The sequence below is a fragment of the Natrix helvetica genome (assembly GCF_964273705.1).
Source record: "Natrix helvetica genome assembly, chromosome: 10".
NCBI classification, from domain to species: domain Eukaryota; kingdom Metazoa; phylum Chordata; class Lepidosauria; order Squamata; family Natricidae; genus Natrix; species Natrix helvetica.
In genome coordinates, this window is record NC_138561.1 from 9,748,131 (window position 1) to 9,762,911 (window position 14,781).

At 41.7% G+C, this 14,781-nt stretch overlaps 2 protein-coding genes across 2 annotated transcripts in view; both read right to left on the reverse strand.

Moving 5' to 3' along the window:
* VAT1L (vesicle amine transport 1 like) overlaps nucleotides 1-3,144 on the reverse strand; it is a 62,326-nt gene extending 59,182 nt beyond the window's left edge. The window contains exon 1 of the mRNA XM_081963371.1: nucleotides 2,851-3,144. Coding sequence (XP_081819497.1) covers nucleotides 2,851-3,092 — 242 coding nt within the window. The 5' untranslated portion in view covers nucleotides 3,093-3,144. The remainder of the gene's footprint in view (nucleotides 1-2,850) is intronic.
* Nucleotides 3,145-5,680: 2,536 nt separating this feature from the next.
* The window catches only part of NUDT7 (nudix hydrolase 7), a 32,941-nt gene continuing 23,840 nt past the window's right edge, over nucleotides 5,681-14,781 (reverse strand). Inside the window, exon 6 of the transcript XR_014176280.1 lies at nucleotides 5,681-5,828. The gene's annotated coding sequence lies outside the window, so the exon portion shown is untranslated. The remainder of the gene's footprint in view (nucleotides 5,829-14,781) is intronic.

Below are 14,781 nucleotides of genomic sequence, written 5' to 3' on the forward strand. Positions count from 1 at the left end.
GATGGAAGAGATGGGTTGAGCGTTAATTCTAAACCACTTTTTTAAATTGTGCCGCTTCCTAGTTCTCTTTCCTTCCAATTATCCTCATTGTTTGGAAAGGCCTTGTGGAGCAGCAGTAAATATACCCTGCTGATTTAACAACAAACACAGCATCAAAAAAACCCCCAAGATGTTAAAACAGTTAAGACCAACAATTTAAAGCCGGAGAAAGATTGCATGCAACAAACATATACTGTACCGCTCTAATCTCTTTTAATTTTTTTTTTTAACTGGGAAAGAAACAAAAATGTTCCAACAGGGTAAGTCCCATGACTTCTGGCTAAAGTACGTTTAAGTTCATACAGTCACATAACTTTCAGAAGAAACTAAGCAACAATCCACCCTTGACCTACTTTCTGTCCGCTCAGAAGCTAAGCAGGATTGGGCCTGGTTAGTCCTTGGATGACAGACTTTCACAAAAAAACCCAGCTAAATGAGAAAACTCATGTAGGAGGAGACAGTAGCAAATGACAGGTAAAGGTAAAGTTTTCCCCGCATATGAGTGCTAGCCGTTCATGATGCTAGTGGGCGGTGCTCATCTCCGTTTCAAAGCCGAAGAGCCAGCGCTGTCCAAAGACGTCTCCATGGTCAAATGCCGGCATGACTAAACACCAAAGGCTCACGGAACGCTGTTACCTTCCCACCAAAGGTGGTTCCTATTTTTCTACTTGCATTTTATGTACTTTCAAACTGCTAGGTTGGCAGAAGCCGGGACAAATAATGGGAGCTCATTCCTGCTAGGGATTCGAACCGCTGAACTGCCGACCTAATCAACAAGCTCAGCGTCTTAGCCACTGAGCCACTGCATCCCAATGTAAATGGGACTCAATGTAAATGACGATTGCCTCCTGCCAAAACTGAATGTGTAGGTAGTCCCCATGAGTTGGGTTGAGCCGAGTTGGACATGAACAGATTACGCAAAACATTGCGCTTTCAAGTAGACGGTAACAGCTTAATTTTGTTTGGGCTAGGAAGCTAAGCAGCATTGAACATAACTATTACCTAGACAGGAGGATTAGTTAGTTACATATCCTAAGGAATTTCAGGAATACTGAGCAGATTAAAATAATCAGGAAGAAGATACCAGCAAACAACTCCCATATTGCCACCATAAAAATGGCAAGATTCTGCCCAGGGAGTCATCAGGAGTCAATCACAACTCAAGGACCTTTACCTTCATCCTCACAATGAGTAAGTTACTGTTCGCTTAAATATGTGCATTTCCTTCAGGTAAACCAAGGAGCTCCAGAAGAAGGAGCACACAAGCACGGCCTTCCCAATCCTGCTTCATCCTTCTTTCTGATTTCTACCGCTCACTTTTAGAAACCCCAACGCAACCTTTTACCCACAATTTGTCCAAGCTCTCAATAGCTCAACAAACTTTTGCTGGCCTTGAGTAATTTCAGCTTGTAGTAGCTGTAGGTCTAACTGTCACCAGCATCCTTCTAACAGAGGATTTCCAGGGAAAACAAAATTAGCCAATAGGAGGAAAAACTAGAAGGGGATTAAGCATAGAGCAGGGGAACGGTTGGGGAAAAGAGGATTTATTCAGGAGCTTGACCAAAGAAAAGAACTTGAGGCTATCAGAAGGCGAGGCAATTGGTCCCTTATCTAGCAGTGTCAACATCCACAAAGACCGCAATGTAAGAGAAATGGGAAGGTGCCCAAAAAGGATCAAAAGAGGCCAATTGGGGGAAAGCTTTCTGATACACAGGTTCCTTTAAAAATAATGTTTGGGGGGAAAAAAACTTGGAAAGGGCTTTCAATACAGTGGTCTTTTGGGAAAAAACCATGACCAAAAATGATTCACATTTTTCAGATTCACAGTCACCCCATTATTGAGCGCCCCTGGAGATGAAGGCAAGGGGGGGGGAGGAGAGAGAGGGGGGGAGGGAGATGAAAAGAGGAAGAGAAATGAAAAGAGAGAGAGAAAAAAGATGTTCATTTTCGCTTGCAATCCTTGTGCACATTTTCCTACCAACGATGACTGACGGGCAGAGCTGCATTTGTTGCTGAGTCAAAGCTTCAAAGGCTGCTCTTCCAAAGCTCCAACCAAAATACTCCATAACTTGGGAATAAGCCCCCAGTTTGTTTGTTTGGAGTGTTGTTTTTTTAAGGTTCTTTCTCCATGATGGCTAAGGAAGGCACCAATTGCAAGGACAAAGAGAGGGTGGAAGGGGGCTCCCTGTTGAATTCACCCTCCCCCCCTGGAGATTGAGCTGGAAGGAAGAGAGGGGGGAGCAGGGTTCTTTTTGGGGGGACAGGTCCACCCCCTTGTTTGCTTACTCATTTACTTATATTGGAGTTAAGGAGTCTCCAGTGTCTCTGCCTCAGATGGGCGAGCCTCCCTTCCCCCCAAAGAAGCCCGTTTGCCCATCAAATCCAAAGGCGGAAAGGATGGATGGATGGATGGATGGAAGGAAGGAAAGCTGGAAGGAAGGAAGGAAAGCTGGAAGGAAGGAAGGATGGATGGAAGGAAGGATAGAAGGACGGAAGGATGGGTGGAAGGAAGGAAGGAAAGGAAGGAAGGATGGAAGGAAGGAAGGATAGAAGGAAGGAAGGATGGATGGAAGGAAGGATAGAAGGAAGGAAGGATGGGTGGAAGGAAGGAGGGATAGAAGGAAGGAAGGAAGGATGAAAGGAAGAGAGAAGGCAGGGAGATGCTTCCAGACGACCGCCTGCTAACTAGAAGAATTAATAATAATAATAATAATAATAATAATAATAATAATAATAATAATAATAATAATAATAATAATAATAATAATAATAATAATAATGTTTTTTTTAAAGAAAATCAGAATACTGGACCAGGCTTTGACGCGGATCTTCAGCTCTCCTTCCTGAGGCTCCGGCATCACTTTTTTAGACACCCGGAGCTTGTTGAGGCCCCCGAAAGCGGAGAGCACCACGGCTCGCATCTCTTTGGCATCCCCGGCTTTCGGGACGCCGCCGCCGCTCTCTCCGTTGCCGCTGCCGCCGCCGCCTTCGGGCGCCTCCTTCTCGATCATCTGCTCCGTCTCCTCAGCTTTCCCGGCTCCTTCCTTGGCCATGGCGCTGCTCCGGCGGCAGAAGGAAGGCGCAGGGGCTGGAGAGCCGCGTTTAAGGGGACGGGGCCGCGCGCGCGCGCCGGGAGGGGGAGCCGGAGGACGGGAGCGCGCCTGGTTTTGGCCGGCCGGCTTCGCCCGCAGACCAATTGGGTCCGTCTCTCCCCCAACCCTCCCCGCCACCCAATACGATGGAGAGGCGCGCGCGGCGGAGGTGCCGGGCTGCCAGGGGCGTGTGCGCGCGCCCCGGCTGGTGACCGTATCCCATGACGTAGACGCGCAGACGATTTTATTTTATCTCGAGCTCAACTCCGGGTTTGTAAAGTCCCCGGGGGAGGTTTTTTTGGGTGGGTGGGGTGGGGTGGGGGTCGGACGGCATCAGTCGCCTACTTTGAGGGCTTCGGTCGAGCGCCTCGGGCTTTTTGAACGCGTCGTTCCCGAGAGAAGAGATTTCGGGGGCAAATAAATAAATAAGAGAGAGAAAGAAAAAGGAAGGAAGGAAGGAAGGAAGGAAGGAAGGAAAGAAAGAAGAAAAAGGGAAGGAAGGAAGGAGAGAGAGAAAGAGAAAGGGAGAAAGAAAGAAAAAAGAGGAAGGAAGAAAAAGAGGAAGGAAGGAAGGAAGAGAAAGAGAGAAAGAAAAAGGAAGGAAGGGAGAAAGAAAAAGAAAAGAAGAAAGAAAACGGTTGCTGTGATTGAGTTTGGCCTGCAGATGCTACTGGGTGGTTTTTGGTTCTGTTGCTCCTATGAATCTTGTGTTTATAATCCTCATTTGGGATTGAAAGGAGCCGTTTAAAGGCAGGAAGGGGAGAAAAAGAAACAGGTGTGGAAGGGATGCTGCTATTTGGGAAGAAAGGATGCTGCCTGGATGTTGCATACCTGGGAGGAGGGGTTATGCTGTGCCTGTGCCCAGGCAGATGAGCCTTCATTGATGCACAGGTGGCCTGAGATAATCTTAGCAAGCTTAGGTTGGCAGACCTGCCCGGAAGCCATGGTCTGCGGTGCAAGCTACAACGATTAGATTTGCACAAGGCATAAACTGGGGCTTACAACACTCAGTTTGCTTGAGCCAGAGCTCACTCATGCAATGTTGATCCATTTGGTTGAACAAGTCGTGGTTTATGGAGTAAGCCACACTTAGTTAGGTTTGCATGACATCCTAAGGCTGCTTTTAACAAGAACTAAAAATTTAAAAAAATCATCCTGCCTCTTCCAAAGCACTTTGGAAGGAAATTATCTGTAGTTGTCTGATTCTGGATGCTGAGCAAAGGATGCAGGTATTTACGGATTACTATGGAAACATCCTATTGCTAAAATTTGGAACTGGGTTCACCCCGTTAAGCCACGACTGGGCTTAACTCCAGAATCTGTGGAATAAATCACATTTGGTGAGCTTCTGACATTGCAATGGGCTGTAGGCTTCCAACCACCTTGATGACATAAACAGGGAACTATGGGGAAAAAAACCTTAGTAGATGAAATCATCCTTAATAATATGGAGAAGAATTGGGGTCTTCAGAATACCTCTGAACCTACTGCCCCCAATTAAATTCCATTCTTCCACATGAAATCTTCCTGCAATTGTCCTTTTCTCTCACGGATGCTCTTTTTTTCCCCATGAAAAATTTCAGATGTAGGTATGACTATAGCCACGTATACAATCCCAACATCTGCCAGAGACTCAGAAAAGGCACTGAGTTATGTGATTCATCGCCCTGTTCTAATTTGTCATGATTTTTTTATATTTTTAAAAAGGAGGTTCTCAAATAAATTGCATTTAAGCTTGCTAGAGGACATGATACCAAAAGGTATCACCACTATGAAATTGTCTTTTTTTCTCACCTCTAGTTCCCTGGCTAAAAACATCAGAAATGCTACACCTGTGGATCTTTTCAGAGTTTATGTTTTAGAAATAAATTTGGGGTGGGGGATTGAGAGAAGAATGCTCCTAAAAATAGCATTTATTCTGCCTGCTCTTTTCTGTATGTTCAAAACTCAATATGGGTGTCACGACCGTACAATCAAAGCTCTCCCTGTTTTGTGTGTGCTGTGGCCCACAGCTTCAAATCCACCATTGTAGTTGGTGGATTGGCTTTTTTTTTTTGACATATGTCTCAGGAAATTTGCTTCCAACTGGTTGACAAATTCAGTTGCATCAGAAGTGTCTGAGCATTTTTGGTATGAAACTAATCTGATGAGGTCTTCACCAGTGGCCCGCCATCCATCTTCCGCCTAATAGGTTCCTTTGCTAGCAGAAAGAAATGATGTTGCTGGCAAAAGAATAACAACCCATCAAATCCTTTTCAGAAGCAATGTCTCCTAATTAACAGTATTTAGTGTGGAAAATAGGAAGTACTGGAGAGTAAAATCATATGCCGGGAGACTCTCAAATTTGTGAGAAAAAAATAAAAACTGAAAACAACTGAGAGAGAAACGTAACCCTAGAAAACACCCCTGTGAACAAACAAACACAATTCCTACTTCCAAAAGTGGATCCCCTCCATTTTTTTAAAAAAAAAGCAGCATTTGACTTAATTTGATCTCTACCTCTAAACAAGGTTGGGACTTGTAGTACTTAGATGGAAGACACTGAGAAATTCTAAGCAACCTGTTTACTTGTTGTAGCCAAGGAAACAACATGGAGGTCTTCACGAAGTCGCTCAAGAGTCAAGCTGAATTCAAGAGAAGCTTGATTGGATTTCTCTTTCCATCTAATGCAGCTTGGATTGAGGTGGGGGGCGGGCTCTGAAATATAGAGGTGGGAAACGGCTGTTGAGAAGATGAGAACCCGAATTCAAGTGGCTGGTCATCAGCTTTGGGAAAGGATCATGGTCTCTATGCTAAGTTGTAAAAAAAAATCCCTAAAATCTATCTATCTATCTATCATCTATCTATCATCTATCTATCTATCTATCTATCTATCTATCTATCTATCTATCATCTATCGATCTCATCTTTCTTTCTTTCTTTCTTCTTTCTTTCTTTCTTTCTCCTATCATCTATCTATCATCCATCCATCTATCCCTATCTATCTATCTATCTATCTATCTATCTATCTATCATCTATCTATCTATCATCTATCTATCTATCTATCTATCTATCATCTATCGATCTCATCTATCTTTCTTTCTTTCTTCTTTCTTTCTTCTGTCATCTAACTTCTGTCTATCATCCATCCATCTATCCCTATCTATCTATCTATCTATCTATCTATCTATCTATCTATCTATCTATCTATCTATCTATCTATCTATCTATCATCTATCTATCTATCTATCTATCTATCTATCTATCTATCATCTGTCTATCATCTATCTATCATCCATGCATCTATCCCTATCATCTATCTATCTATCATCTATCTATCTATCTATCTATCTATCTATCTATCTATCTATCTATCTATCATCTATCTATCATACATAGGCAGATTACCTATCTAGAATCTGTAATCTGTGCTCTCCAAGCAGAAACTAGGTGTCTACGTCAGCCATTCCACTCTATGGTGAAGCCACACTATCAGCCCCCTCTACCACAAAGATCTTGCAGGAGAAGAGCTGTCTGGACAACTGTGGGATCTGGCAGGTTGAGAGCTGTGAACCATAAACCCAAAGCTTTTGCTGTGACCCAGCAAAACAGATATAGTGCCCTTGCTGACCTTAATGGGGACACTAAAGAGATAGGTCAAGGCAGTTGTGATAATGATGACTCAAATAAGCAGGGGATCGTGGTCCAAAACGAAGAACTTTCTTCGGAAAGGCGAAAAGGGGAACCAGGTATCACACATCAGTCGCAGAAGAAGATCAAGGTATGTAAAAAGAGAAGTCACCTTCTGGTTGGTGATTCAATCGTAAGAGATGTTAATTTAGGAGAGGATACGGAGGTTTTAAAAGAGGTCAGGTGTCTGCCAGGTGCTACTGCCAGCAGAGACAAGAGGCGTATTCTTAAGATAGTCAAGAATGCAAGTAAGGACTGTGACGTTGATGCTATTATACATCTTGGCACTAATGATCTATCCCAGAAAGATGTACTTTCTGTGCAGAATGATTTCCAGAACTTGGGGTATGAACTTAATAGTATAGGTTGTAGGCTTATCTTTTCAGAGGTTTTACCTGTATATAAGGAACAAAAAGGGAAGGGCCAGCGTGTAGCAGAGTTTAATGTTTGGCTAAAGGAGTGGTGTAAAAGGGAAGGCTTTGGTTTTATTAGTCATGAAGCCTGTAGCTGGTCCAATGAAAAACTGTACAAAAGAGATGGGTTGCACCCATCCAAGAAAGGAACTGAGTTACTTGGCATTAAATTCACAGATTTTCTTGATAAACATTTAAACTGAAGAGCGGGGACAGAGAATTAATAGATACAGAACATCTCTGTCCCCAGCAAACTAAAATTCATAGGGTTATAAATGCATGTAACATAGATGTGTGTGTGGGTAAGATTATCACTCCTGCTGTCAAGCAAAACCAAGCATGTAATAGTGATTGTCATACCATGTGCATGAATCACACAAGTGGCAAGAAAATAGGGGCAGTCAGGCATAATACAGGTTATGTAGACAGTAAACACAAGGTCAATCAAAATGGACTCAAATGTCTATATACCAATGCACAGAGCATGAGGAATAAACAGGGAGAATTAGAAATTCAAGTAAAAGAGGGCAGATATGATATTATTGCCATTACAGAAACTTGGTGGGATGAAACTGACAAATGGAACATACAGCTAGAAGGATTTAAATTATTTAAAAGAAATAGACCAAATAAAAGAGGAGGTGGAGTTGCACTATATATAAGAAATAACTATGTCTCTACAGAAATAGAGCACAACAATAATGAGAACTATCTTGAATGCATTTGGGTCAATATTAAAGGTTGTGGGGGAAATGACATTGCCATAGGTCTATACTACAGGCCACCCAACCAAGCAGAGGAAGAAGATGAACTTTTTGCTAGTCAGCTAACTAAGGTATGTAGGAAGCACACCACAATAGTAATGGGAGATTTTAACTACCCTGACATCAACTGGGAAACAAACTCTGCACCAAGTGGAAGATCCAACAGGTTCCTAACAAACCTAGCAGACAACTTTGTTTTCCAAAAAGTAGAGAAGGAAACAAGGGGATCAGCCATACTGGACTTAATTCTCACTAACAGAGAGGAAATGATAGAAGGTGTTGAAGTCATAGGAACCCTGGGGGCAAGTGACCATGCAATATTGGAATTCAACATTATCCAAACACAAGTAGTAGAACAAAGTCAAACTAGAGTCTTGGACTTTAAGAAAGCTAATTTCAATAAACTTAGAGAGAGCTTGGGAAAAATTCCATGGATGAGAATCCTCGAGGGGAAAACAACTCAAGAAGCTTGGGAAATTTTGAAAAATGAGATTAGAAAAGCCCAGTCTAACACAATACCAATGAAGAAGAAAAACAACAGCTCCCAAAAGAAACCAGCATGGCTGCATAAACAACTATCTGACAAACTGAAAGACAAAAAAAGTAAGTATAAAAAGTGGAAGGAGGGGGACATAACTAAGGCAGAATATCAGCAAATAGCCCGAGCCTGTAAAGATGAAGTGAGGAAAGCTAAGGCTCACAATGAAGAAAGGCTTGCCACAAAAGTAAAAATTAACAAAAAAAGCTTCTTCCAACATGTTAAAAACAAGAAAAAAGTTAAGGAAACAATTGGTCCATTGCTAGGAGAAAGTGGCAAGAAGGTGACAAGCAACAGGAAGAAAGCAGAACTATTTAACTCATGTTTTGCATCTGTCTTTACACAAAGGGATAAAACAGTCCAACCTATCAAAAGCAGCACCACAAAATTAGGAACACAAATTGAAATAGGGAAGAAAATGGTAAGTGAGCACCTGTCTACCCTAGATGAGTTCAAATCACCAGGACCGGATGGATTACACCCCAGAGTTCTGAAGGAACTAGCAGACGAGATCTCAGAACCACTGAATTATATCTTTCAGAGATCCTGGAACACCGGGGAACTACCAGAGGACTGGAAAAGAGCTGATGTGGTTCCCATCTTCAAAAAAGGGAAAAAATTAGATCCAGGAAACTACAGACCTATCAGCCTAACCTCAATACCAGGAAAGATTCTGGAAAAAATAATCAAGCAACGAATTTGCGAACACCTAGAAGCAAACAAAGTAATAGCCAAAAGCCAACATGGATTTGTCAAAAACAGATCATGCCAGACTAATCTTATTGCATTCTTTGATAATGTGACAAAATTAGTGGACCAGAGGAATGCCGTTGATATAGTTTACTTGGACTTCAGTAAGGCTTTTGATAAGGTAGACCATAACCTACTACTAGATAAAGTAGAAGAATGTGGGTTAGACAGCATCACCACCAGATGGATTGGTAACTGGCTGACCAACCGCACTCAACGTGTAGTTCTCAATGGAACTGCATCTACATGGAGGGAAGTATGCAGTGGAGTACCCCAAGGCTCTGTTTTAGGCCCAGTACTCTTCAACATCTTCATCAATGATTTGGATGAGGGAATAAATGGGGAACTCATCAAATTTGCAGATGATACCAAGCTGGCAGGAATAGCCAACACTCCAGAAGATAGGCTTAAGATACAGAAGGATCTTGACAAACTTGAACATTGGGCACTATCTAATAAAATGAAATTCAATGGTGAAAAGAGTAAGGTTCTACATTTAGGCAACAAAAACGGAATGCACAGGTACAGTATAGGTGATACCTTACTCAGTAGTAGTAACTGTGAAAGGGATCTTGGAGTCCTAGTGGACAACCATTTAAATATGAGCCAGCAGTGTGCAGCAGCTGCCAAAAAAGCCAACACAGTTCTAGGCTGCATCAACAGAGGGATAGAATCAAGATCACGTGAAGTGTTAATACCACTTTATAATGCCTTGGTAAGGCCACACTTGGAATACTGCATTCAGTTCTGGTCGCCACGATGTAAAAAAGATGTGGAGACTCTAGAAAGAGTGCAGAGAAGAGCAACAAAGATGATTAGGGGACTGGAGACTAAAACATATGAAGAACGGTTGCAGGAACTGGGTATGTTTAGCTTAAGAGAAAGAAGGACTAGGGGAGACATGATAGCATTATTCCAATATCTCAGAGGTTGCCACAAAGAAGAGGGAGTCAAACTATTCTCCAAAGCACCTGAGGGTAGAACAAGAAGCAATGGGTGGAAACTAATCAAGGAGAGAAGCAACTTAGAACTGAGGAGAAATTTCCTGACAGTGAGAACAATTAATCAGTGGAACAGCTTGCCTCCAGAAGTTGTGAATGCCCCAACACTGGAAGTCTTTAAGAAGATGTTGGATAGCTATTTGTCTGAAACGGTATAGGGTTTCCTGCCTAGGCAGGGGGTTGGACTAGAAGACCTCCAAGGTCCCTTCCAACTCTACTATTGTATTATTGTATTATCTATCTATCTATCTATCTATCTATCTATCTATCTATCTATCATCTATCTATCATCTATCTAATCAAATCTGGAATTAAGGAGAAACTTCCTAACAGTGAGGACAATTAACCAGTGGAACAGCTTGCCTCCAGAAATTGTGTGCGCTCCATCACTGGAGGTTTTTAAGAAAAGACTAGACAGCTATTTCTCTGAAATGGTATAGGTTCTCCTGCTTGAGCTGGGAGCTAGAAGACCTCCAATGTCCTTCCAGACCTATTCTATCCTATCCTATCCTGTCCTGTCCTGTCCTATCCTATCCTACTCTGCCCTATTCCATCCCATCCCATCATCTCTGTCTGTATCTGTCTGCCGATACCTACCTACCATCTATTTATCTATCTTTCTGGGTTGACACCATAAAGTAATCCAATGAATAAGTCACATTACAGTGTAGTCCACAATGAAAGAAGAAAAAGAAGTCCTTTTTTCCATGAATCCCAGCATGGAACTAAGTTCTGATTTACTTCTGTTAGTGGCTATCAGGCTAGTTCACTGATAATTGATTTTCAGTGAAACATGTCAGTTGAAAAGACATTTAGAATTTTAAGCAGTACATAAAGTGTTTTTTAATGGAACTATTTGTTATCTAAACCAGTAGTACCAGTAACATAAAATGTGATTTTCCATCTCTTTTTTTGTTCCTCCAACCAAAATGTTGAGTTTGCTTTCCCCCCCACTGCTACTTTCTGTTTGTTTCAAAACGAGAAGACACAGTCGCTGCAGCGTAAGCCCTAAAGTAGGCTCAGCTCAGTTAACAAAAATAAACAATTTTGTCTCACAACGTAAGTACAGAAAAGGGCCAAATGGAGCTGACATTCCCCAAACATTGCCCACCTAAATAATACATCTTATTTTCCATCTGTTTTTTTTTAAATCTAAATTATAGTGTAGAAAATTGTCCTCAGACAATACTGCACTGAAAACCTGACCGTACAGATTTTCTGAAGTCCACCTTAAAAATAAAAGCAAAAAAGGCAAAAATTGGTTGGTGCTACTTGACTGATGTTTTCTTCTCCAACTGTTGCTTCAATTTCTGTTTTGCTTTAATCTCAGGGGTAATGGCAGCCAATTTCGAATCACAAACAATGGTTGGGATGACACAATGCTGCTAGAAAGCTAATTAGTTCGGCTGCATTGTGACATCACAAAGGCAGGTGAGGAAGGGCGAATTAAAAATGCAGGGAAGAGTGGACACGTCAACAATTCAAGGTTTTTTTGTGAAAATGGGGGGAAAAAACAGCAATATGAATGAATTTGGCTCCGATGCAGTCTTGAAATGAATATGCTTAAGGCTTAGAAATAAACAAGACTCTAACAAAAGAGAATATTTGGTAGCTCAGGATTGAACTGTGAAGTCCTTAGTGGTATGTCCCAAAGGTGCTTTCTCAGGAGGCAACTGGACTTTCTTGTTGTTTGTTTCTTTGAAGACGTTTTGCTTCTCATCCAACTGGCAGATGCTTCTTTACCCAACCATGTAACATCATCAGTGCTAGAAAGGAATGGGATCTGCTCTCTATTCAGGAATCAACGAACCAGTTTTCTACCCACATTAGCAGGGAAAACCATTGTATGTAGAGCAAACCCCACTGCTTTCCAGCACTGATAATGTTACCTAGTTGGGTGATCTGCAAGAAAACAACCAAGCTCAGAGATCGCCAAGGATCCCACAAACAGAAGTCTGGATTCTTTCTGTACATTGTGTTGATTACATAGTCCAGCAATTCCTTTTGATATCATAAAAATATGCATAATACCAGGCAAAATAAGCATATAATGTATGGAATGGTTTACACCTGAAGTATTTTTGTCTGTGGAGTGCTTGATGCTCTCAAATCTTCATTGTGAGCACCATCAGTGCTGTTTCTCTGTTGTAGAATTTGCCTGTTTTTATACAACTCTGGAATTGTATTTCTGGAAAAAAGGATTATTTAAGCCACCATTCTGCTGTCACTGCTGGAATCCAATTGAAAGAATCCTGGGAATAAGTCTACCTAGCATCCCTTTGAGCCCATCTAACCAAGGACAAGGTACGTGGTGGTCCCAATGTTGACTTTCTCATACTTGAGAATTTTTTATTTTATTTCTACTATTGCAATTACAATCCCTTTTCTTTCATTTAAGAGAACTGCTTCCCAATGGCTTGTCTTCATTACTGAAAACGATTCAGTAGAGGAAACGCATGAAAACTTCTCTATGCCAATTTTCTGGGCCAAGCAATCTTGTCCTTCAAAAAGCTTATTCATAATCTAAGATCATTGTTTTTCTTCCTCCCTCTTCCTGGCCAACTTCACTCAAAGCTCTTTTTCCCCTTCTCTCCAGAAGTCAGTATGAATCATGGCTGTAATGAAGCAATTTTCTGTTTAAAGATTCTACTGAGAGCTGTATTTTTTTTCCATCGCACACACACACACACACAAAAAAACATAACAATGTACATGGAAGTAAAAATGGCTTCTGCTTTCAGTGGAAGAGATATGCAATGCATTCACTTACATTTTCTGGGTTGTTTTCTATTTGCTCTCACTCCATTTGATGAAGGAGAATTTGCTTTAGAAATTCTTTTAAAGAGGGTTTGGTGGTGGTGGGGAGAATAAATAGCATTTTTGGGCTAAGTGAGTTATCTCGTCTTTCAGCATACATGATTCTCCATCTGCCTGCAGTATCCTGGTCTTCTCACATCTTCATTCTCTCCCATTTTCAGGTGAGAATTCTTCCCAGGAATGGTGCTGCTTCTGCTACCCTTAAGGGAGAGTTTTATCCTAGAAAAACTGGGAGAATCTCTCCTCTCGGGATAATATAATTTCTCTGCCTACCAACTGTGCCCAGCTGTGTCCAGCTTTAGTGCACAATCTGGATAGGGCAAAATATATCCTTGATTTTGCTCCCGAGTGTAATTTTGGTGGGGTTTTGCCAGAATTGTTGAGTGGGGAGATTAAAAGCTCAGACAACAGATTCCCATAATAGCAAGATGGTTTCTAATGTGCTTTGATAGTGTTGGAAGAAATATCCATATGGGTTCAGTTCCCAGTGGGGAGAAAGACACTGGAAACATGGAGACTGCTTGAAAAGATGGTTTTAATGGTGGACAAGGACTACATGGTTTGAAATCCTGGGCAAAAAAATTGAGTTTAGATTCTGATTGGTTGTCAGACACCCATAGGGCCATGCAGGGTTAACTTTGTAGGTTAGTCTGTGTGTTACCTTTGGTTGAATCTTGCTGGGTGATGCAATGGAGGGAAATAAAAGGCTCTCCTGAAGGAGGTAGATCTTTATTATGTAGAATAGACTGGGCCAGGCCTTAATGGCCCTTTAACAAAGGTGGGGGGGGTGAGTCTCTGCCTCCCTTTTAGGGGAAATATTCTGCTCTTTTAATATTTCCTAAAATATTTCATTCTTCTAGGAGAGGGGTGGGTGCTAACTTCCTACAATAGTATCTTCATCAGTACAGTCTCCCACATGATGTTTAAGAGATACAGTCGACCCATCTTCCCTCCATCCCTTAGCAAAACGAAGTGAGTCCAAGAAGAAAGATTTTGTCAATTAAAAAAAAATAGTTTTCTTTGGACTGAGCCAGTTCCTGATGATATAAATGGATACATCCACACTGTTTTGTTTTGTTTTCTGATTTGCCTTCTTACAGGATTCCCATCCATCTCCCAAATCATTTTAACAGATTAACAGAGTTGGGACTTTATAGATACAACCCCCCACTCAAGCAGGAGACCCTACACCATTTCTGACAAATGGCAGTCCAATCTCTTCTTGAAAGTCTCAAGTGATGAAGCTCCAACAACTTCCGAAGGCAACTTCTGTTCCATTGGTTGATTGTTCTCACTGTCAGAAAGTCCCTCCTTATTTCTAGGTTGAATCTCTCCTGGGTCAGTTTCCATCCATTATTCCTTGTCTGGTGCTTTGGAAAATAGCTTGACCCCCCTCCTCTATGTGGCAGCCCCTCAAATATTGGAAGACTGCTCTCATGTCTCCCCCGGTCCTTCTCTTCACTAGACTAGGCATGTCCAGTTCCTGTAATTGTTCTTCATATGTTTTAGTCTCCAGGCCCCTAATCATCCAGGTTGCTCTTCTCTGCACTTTTTCTAGAGTCTCAACATCTTTTTTATAGTGTGGTGACTAAAACTGGATTCAGTACTCTAGATGTGGTCTTACTAGGGCTTTATATAGAATGGTATTAGTACCTCACTTTATCTTGATTGCATCCCTCTGTTAACGCAATTTAGGA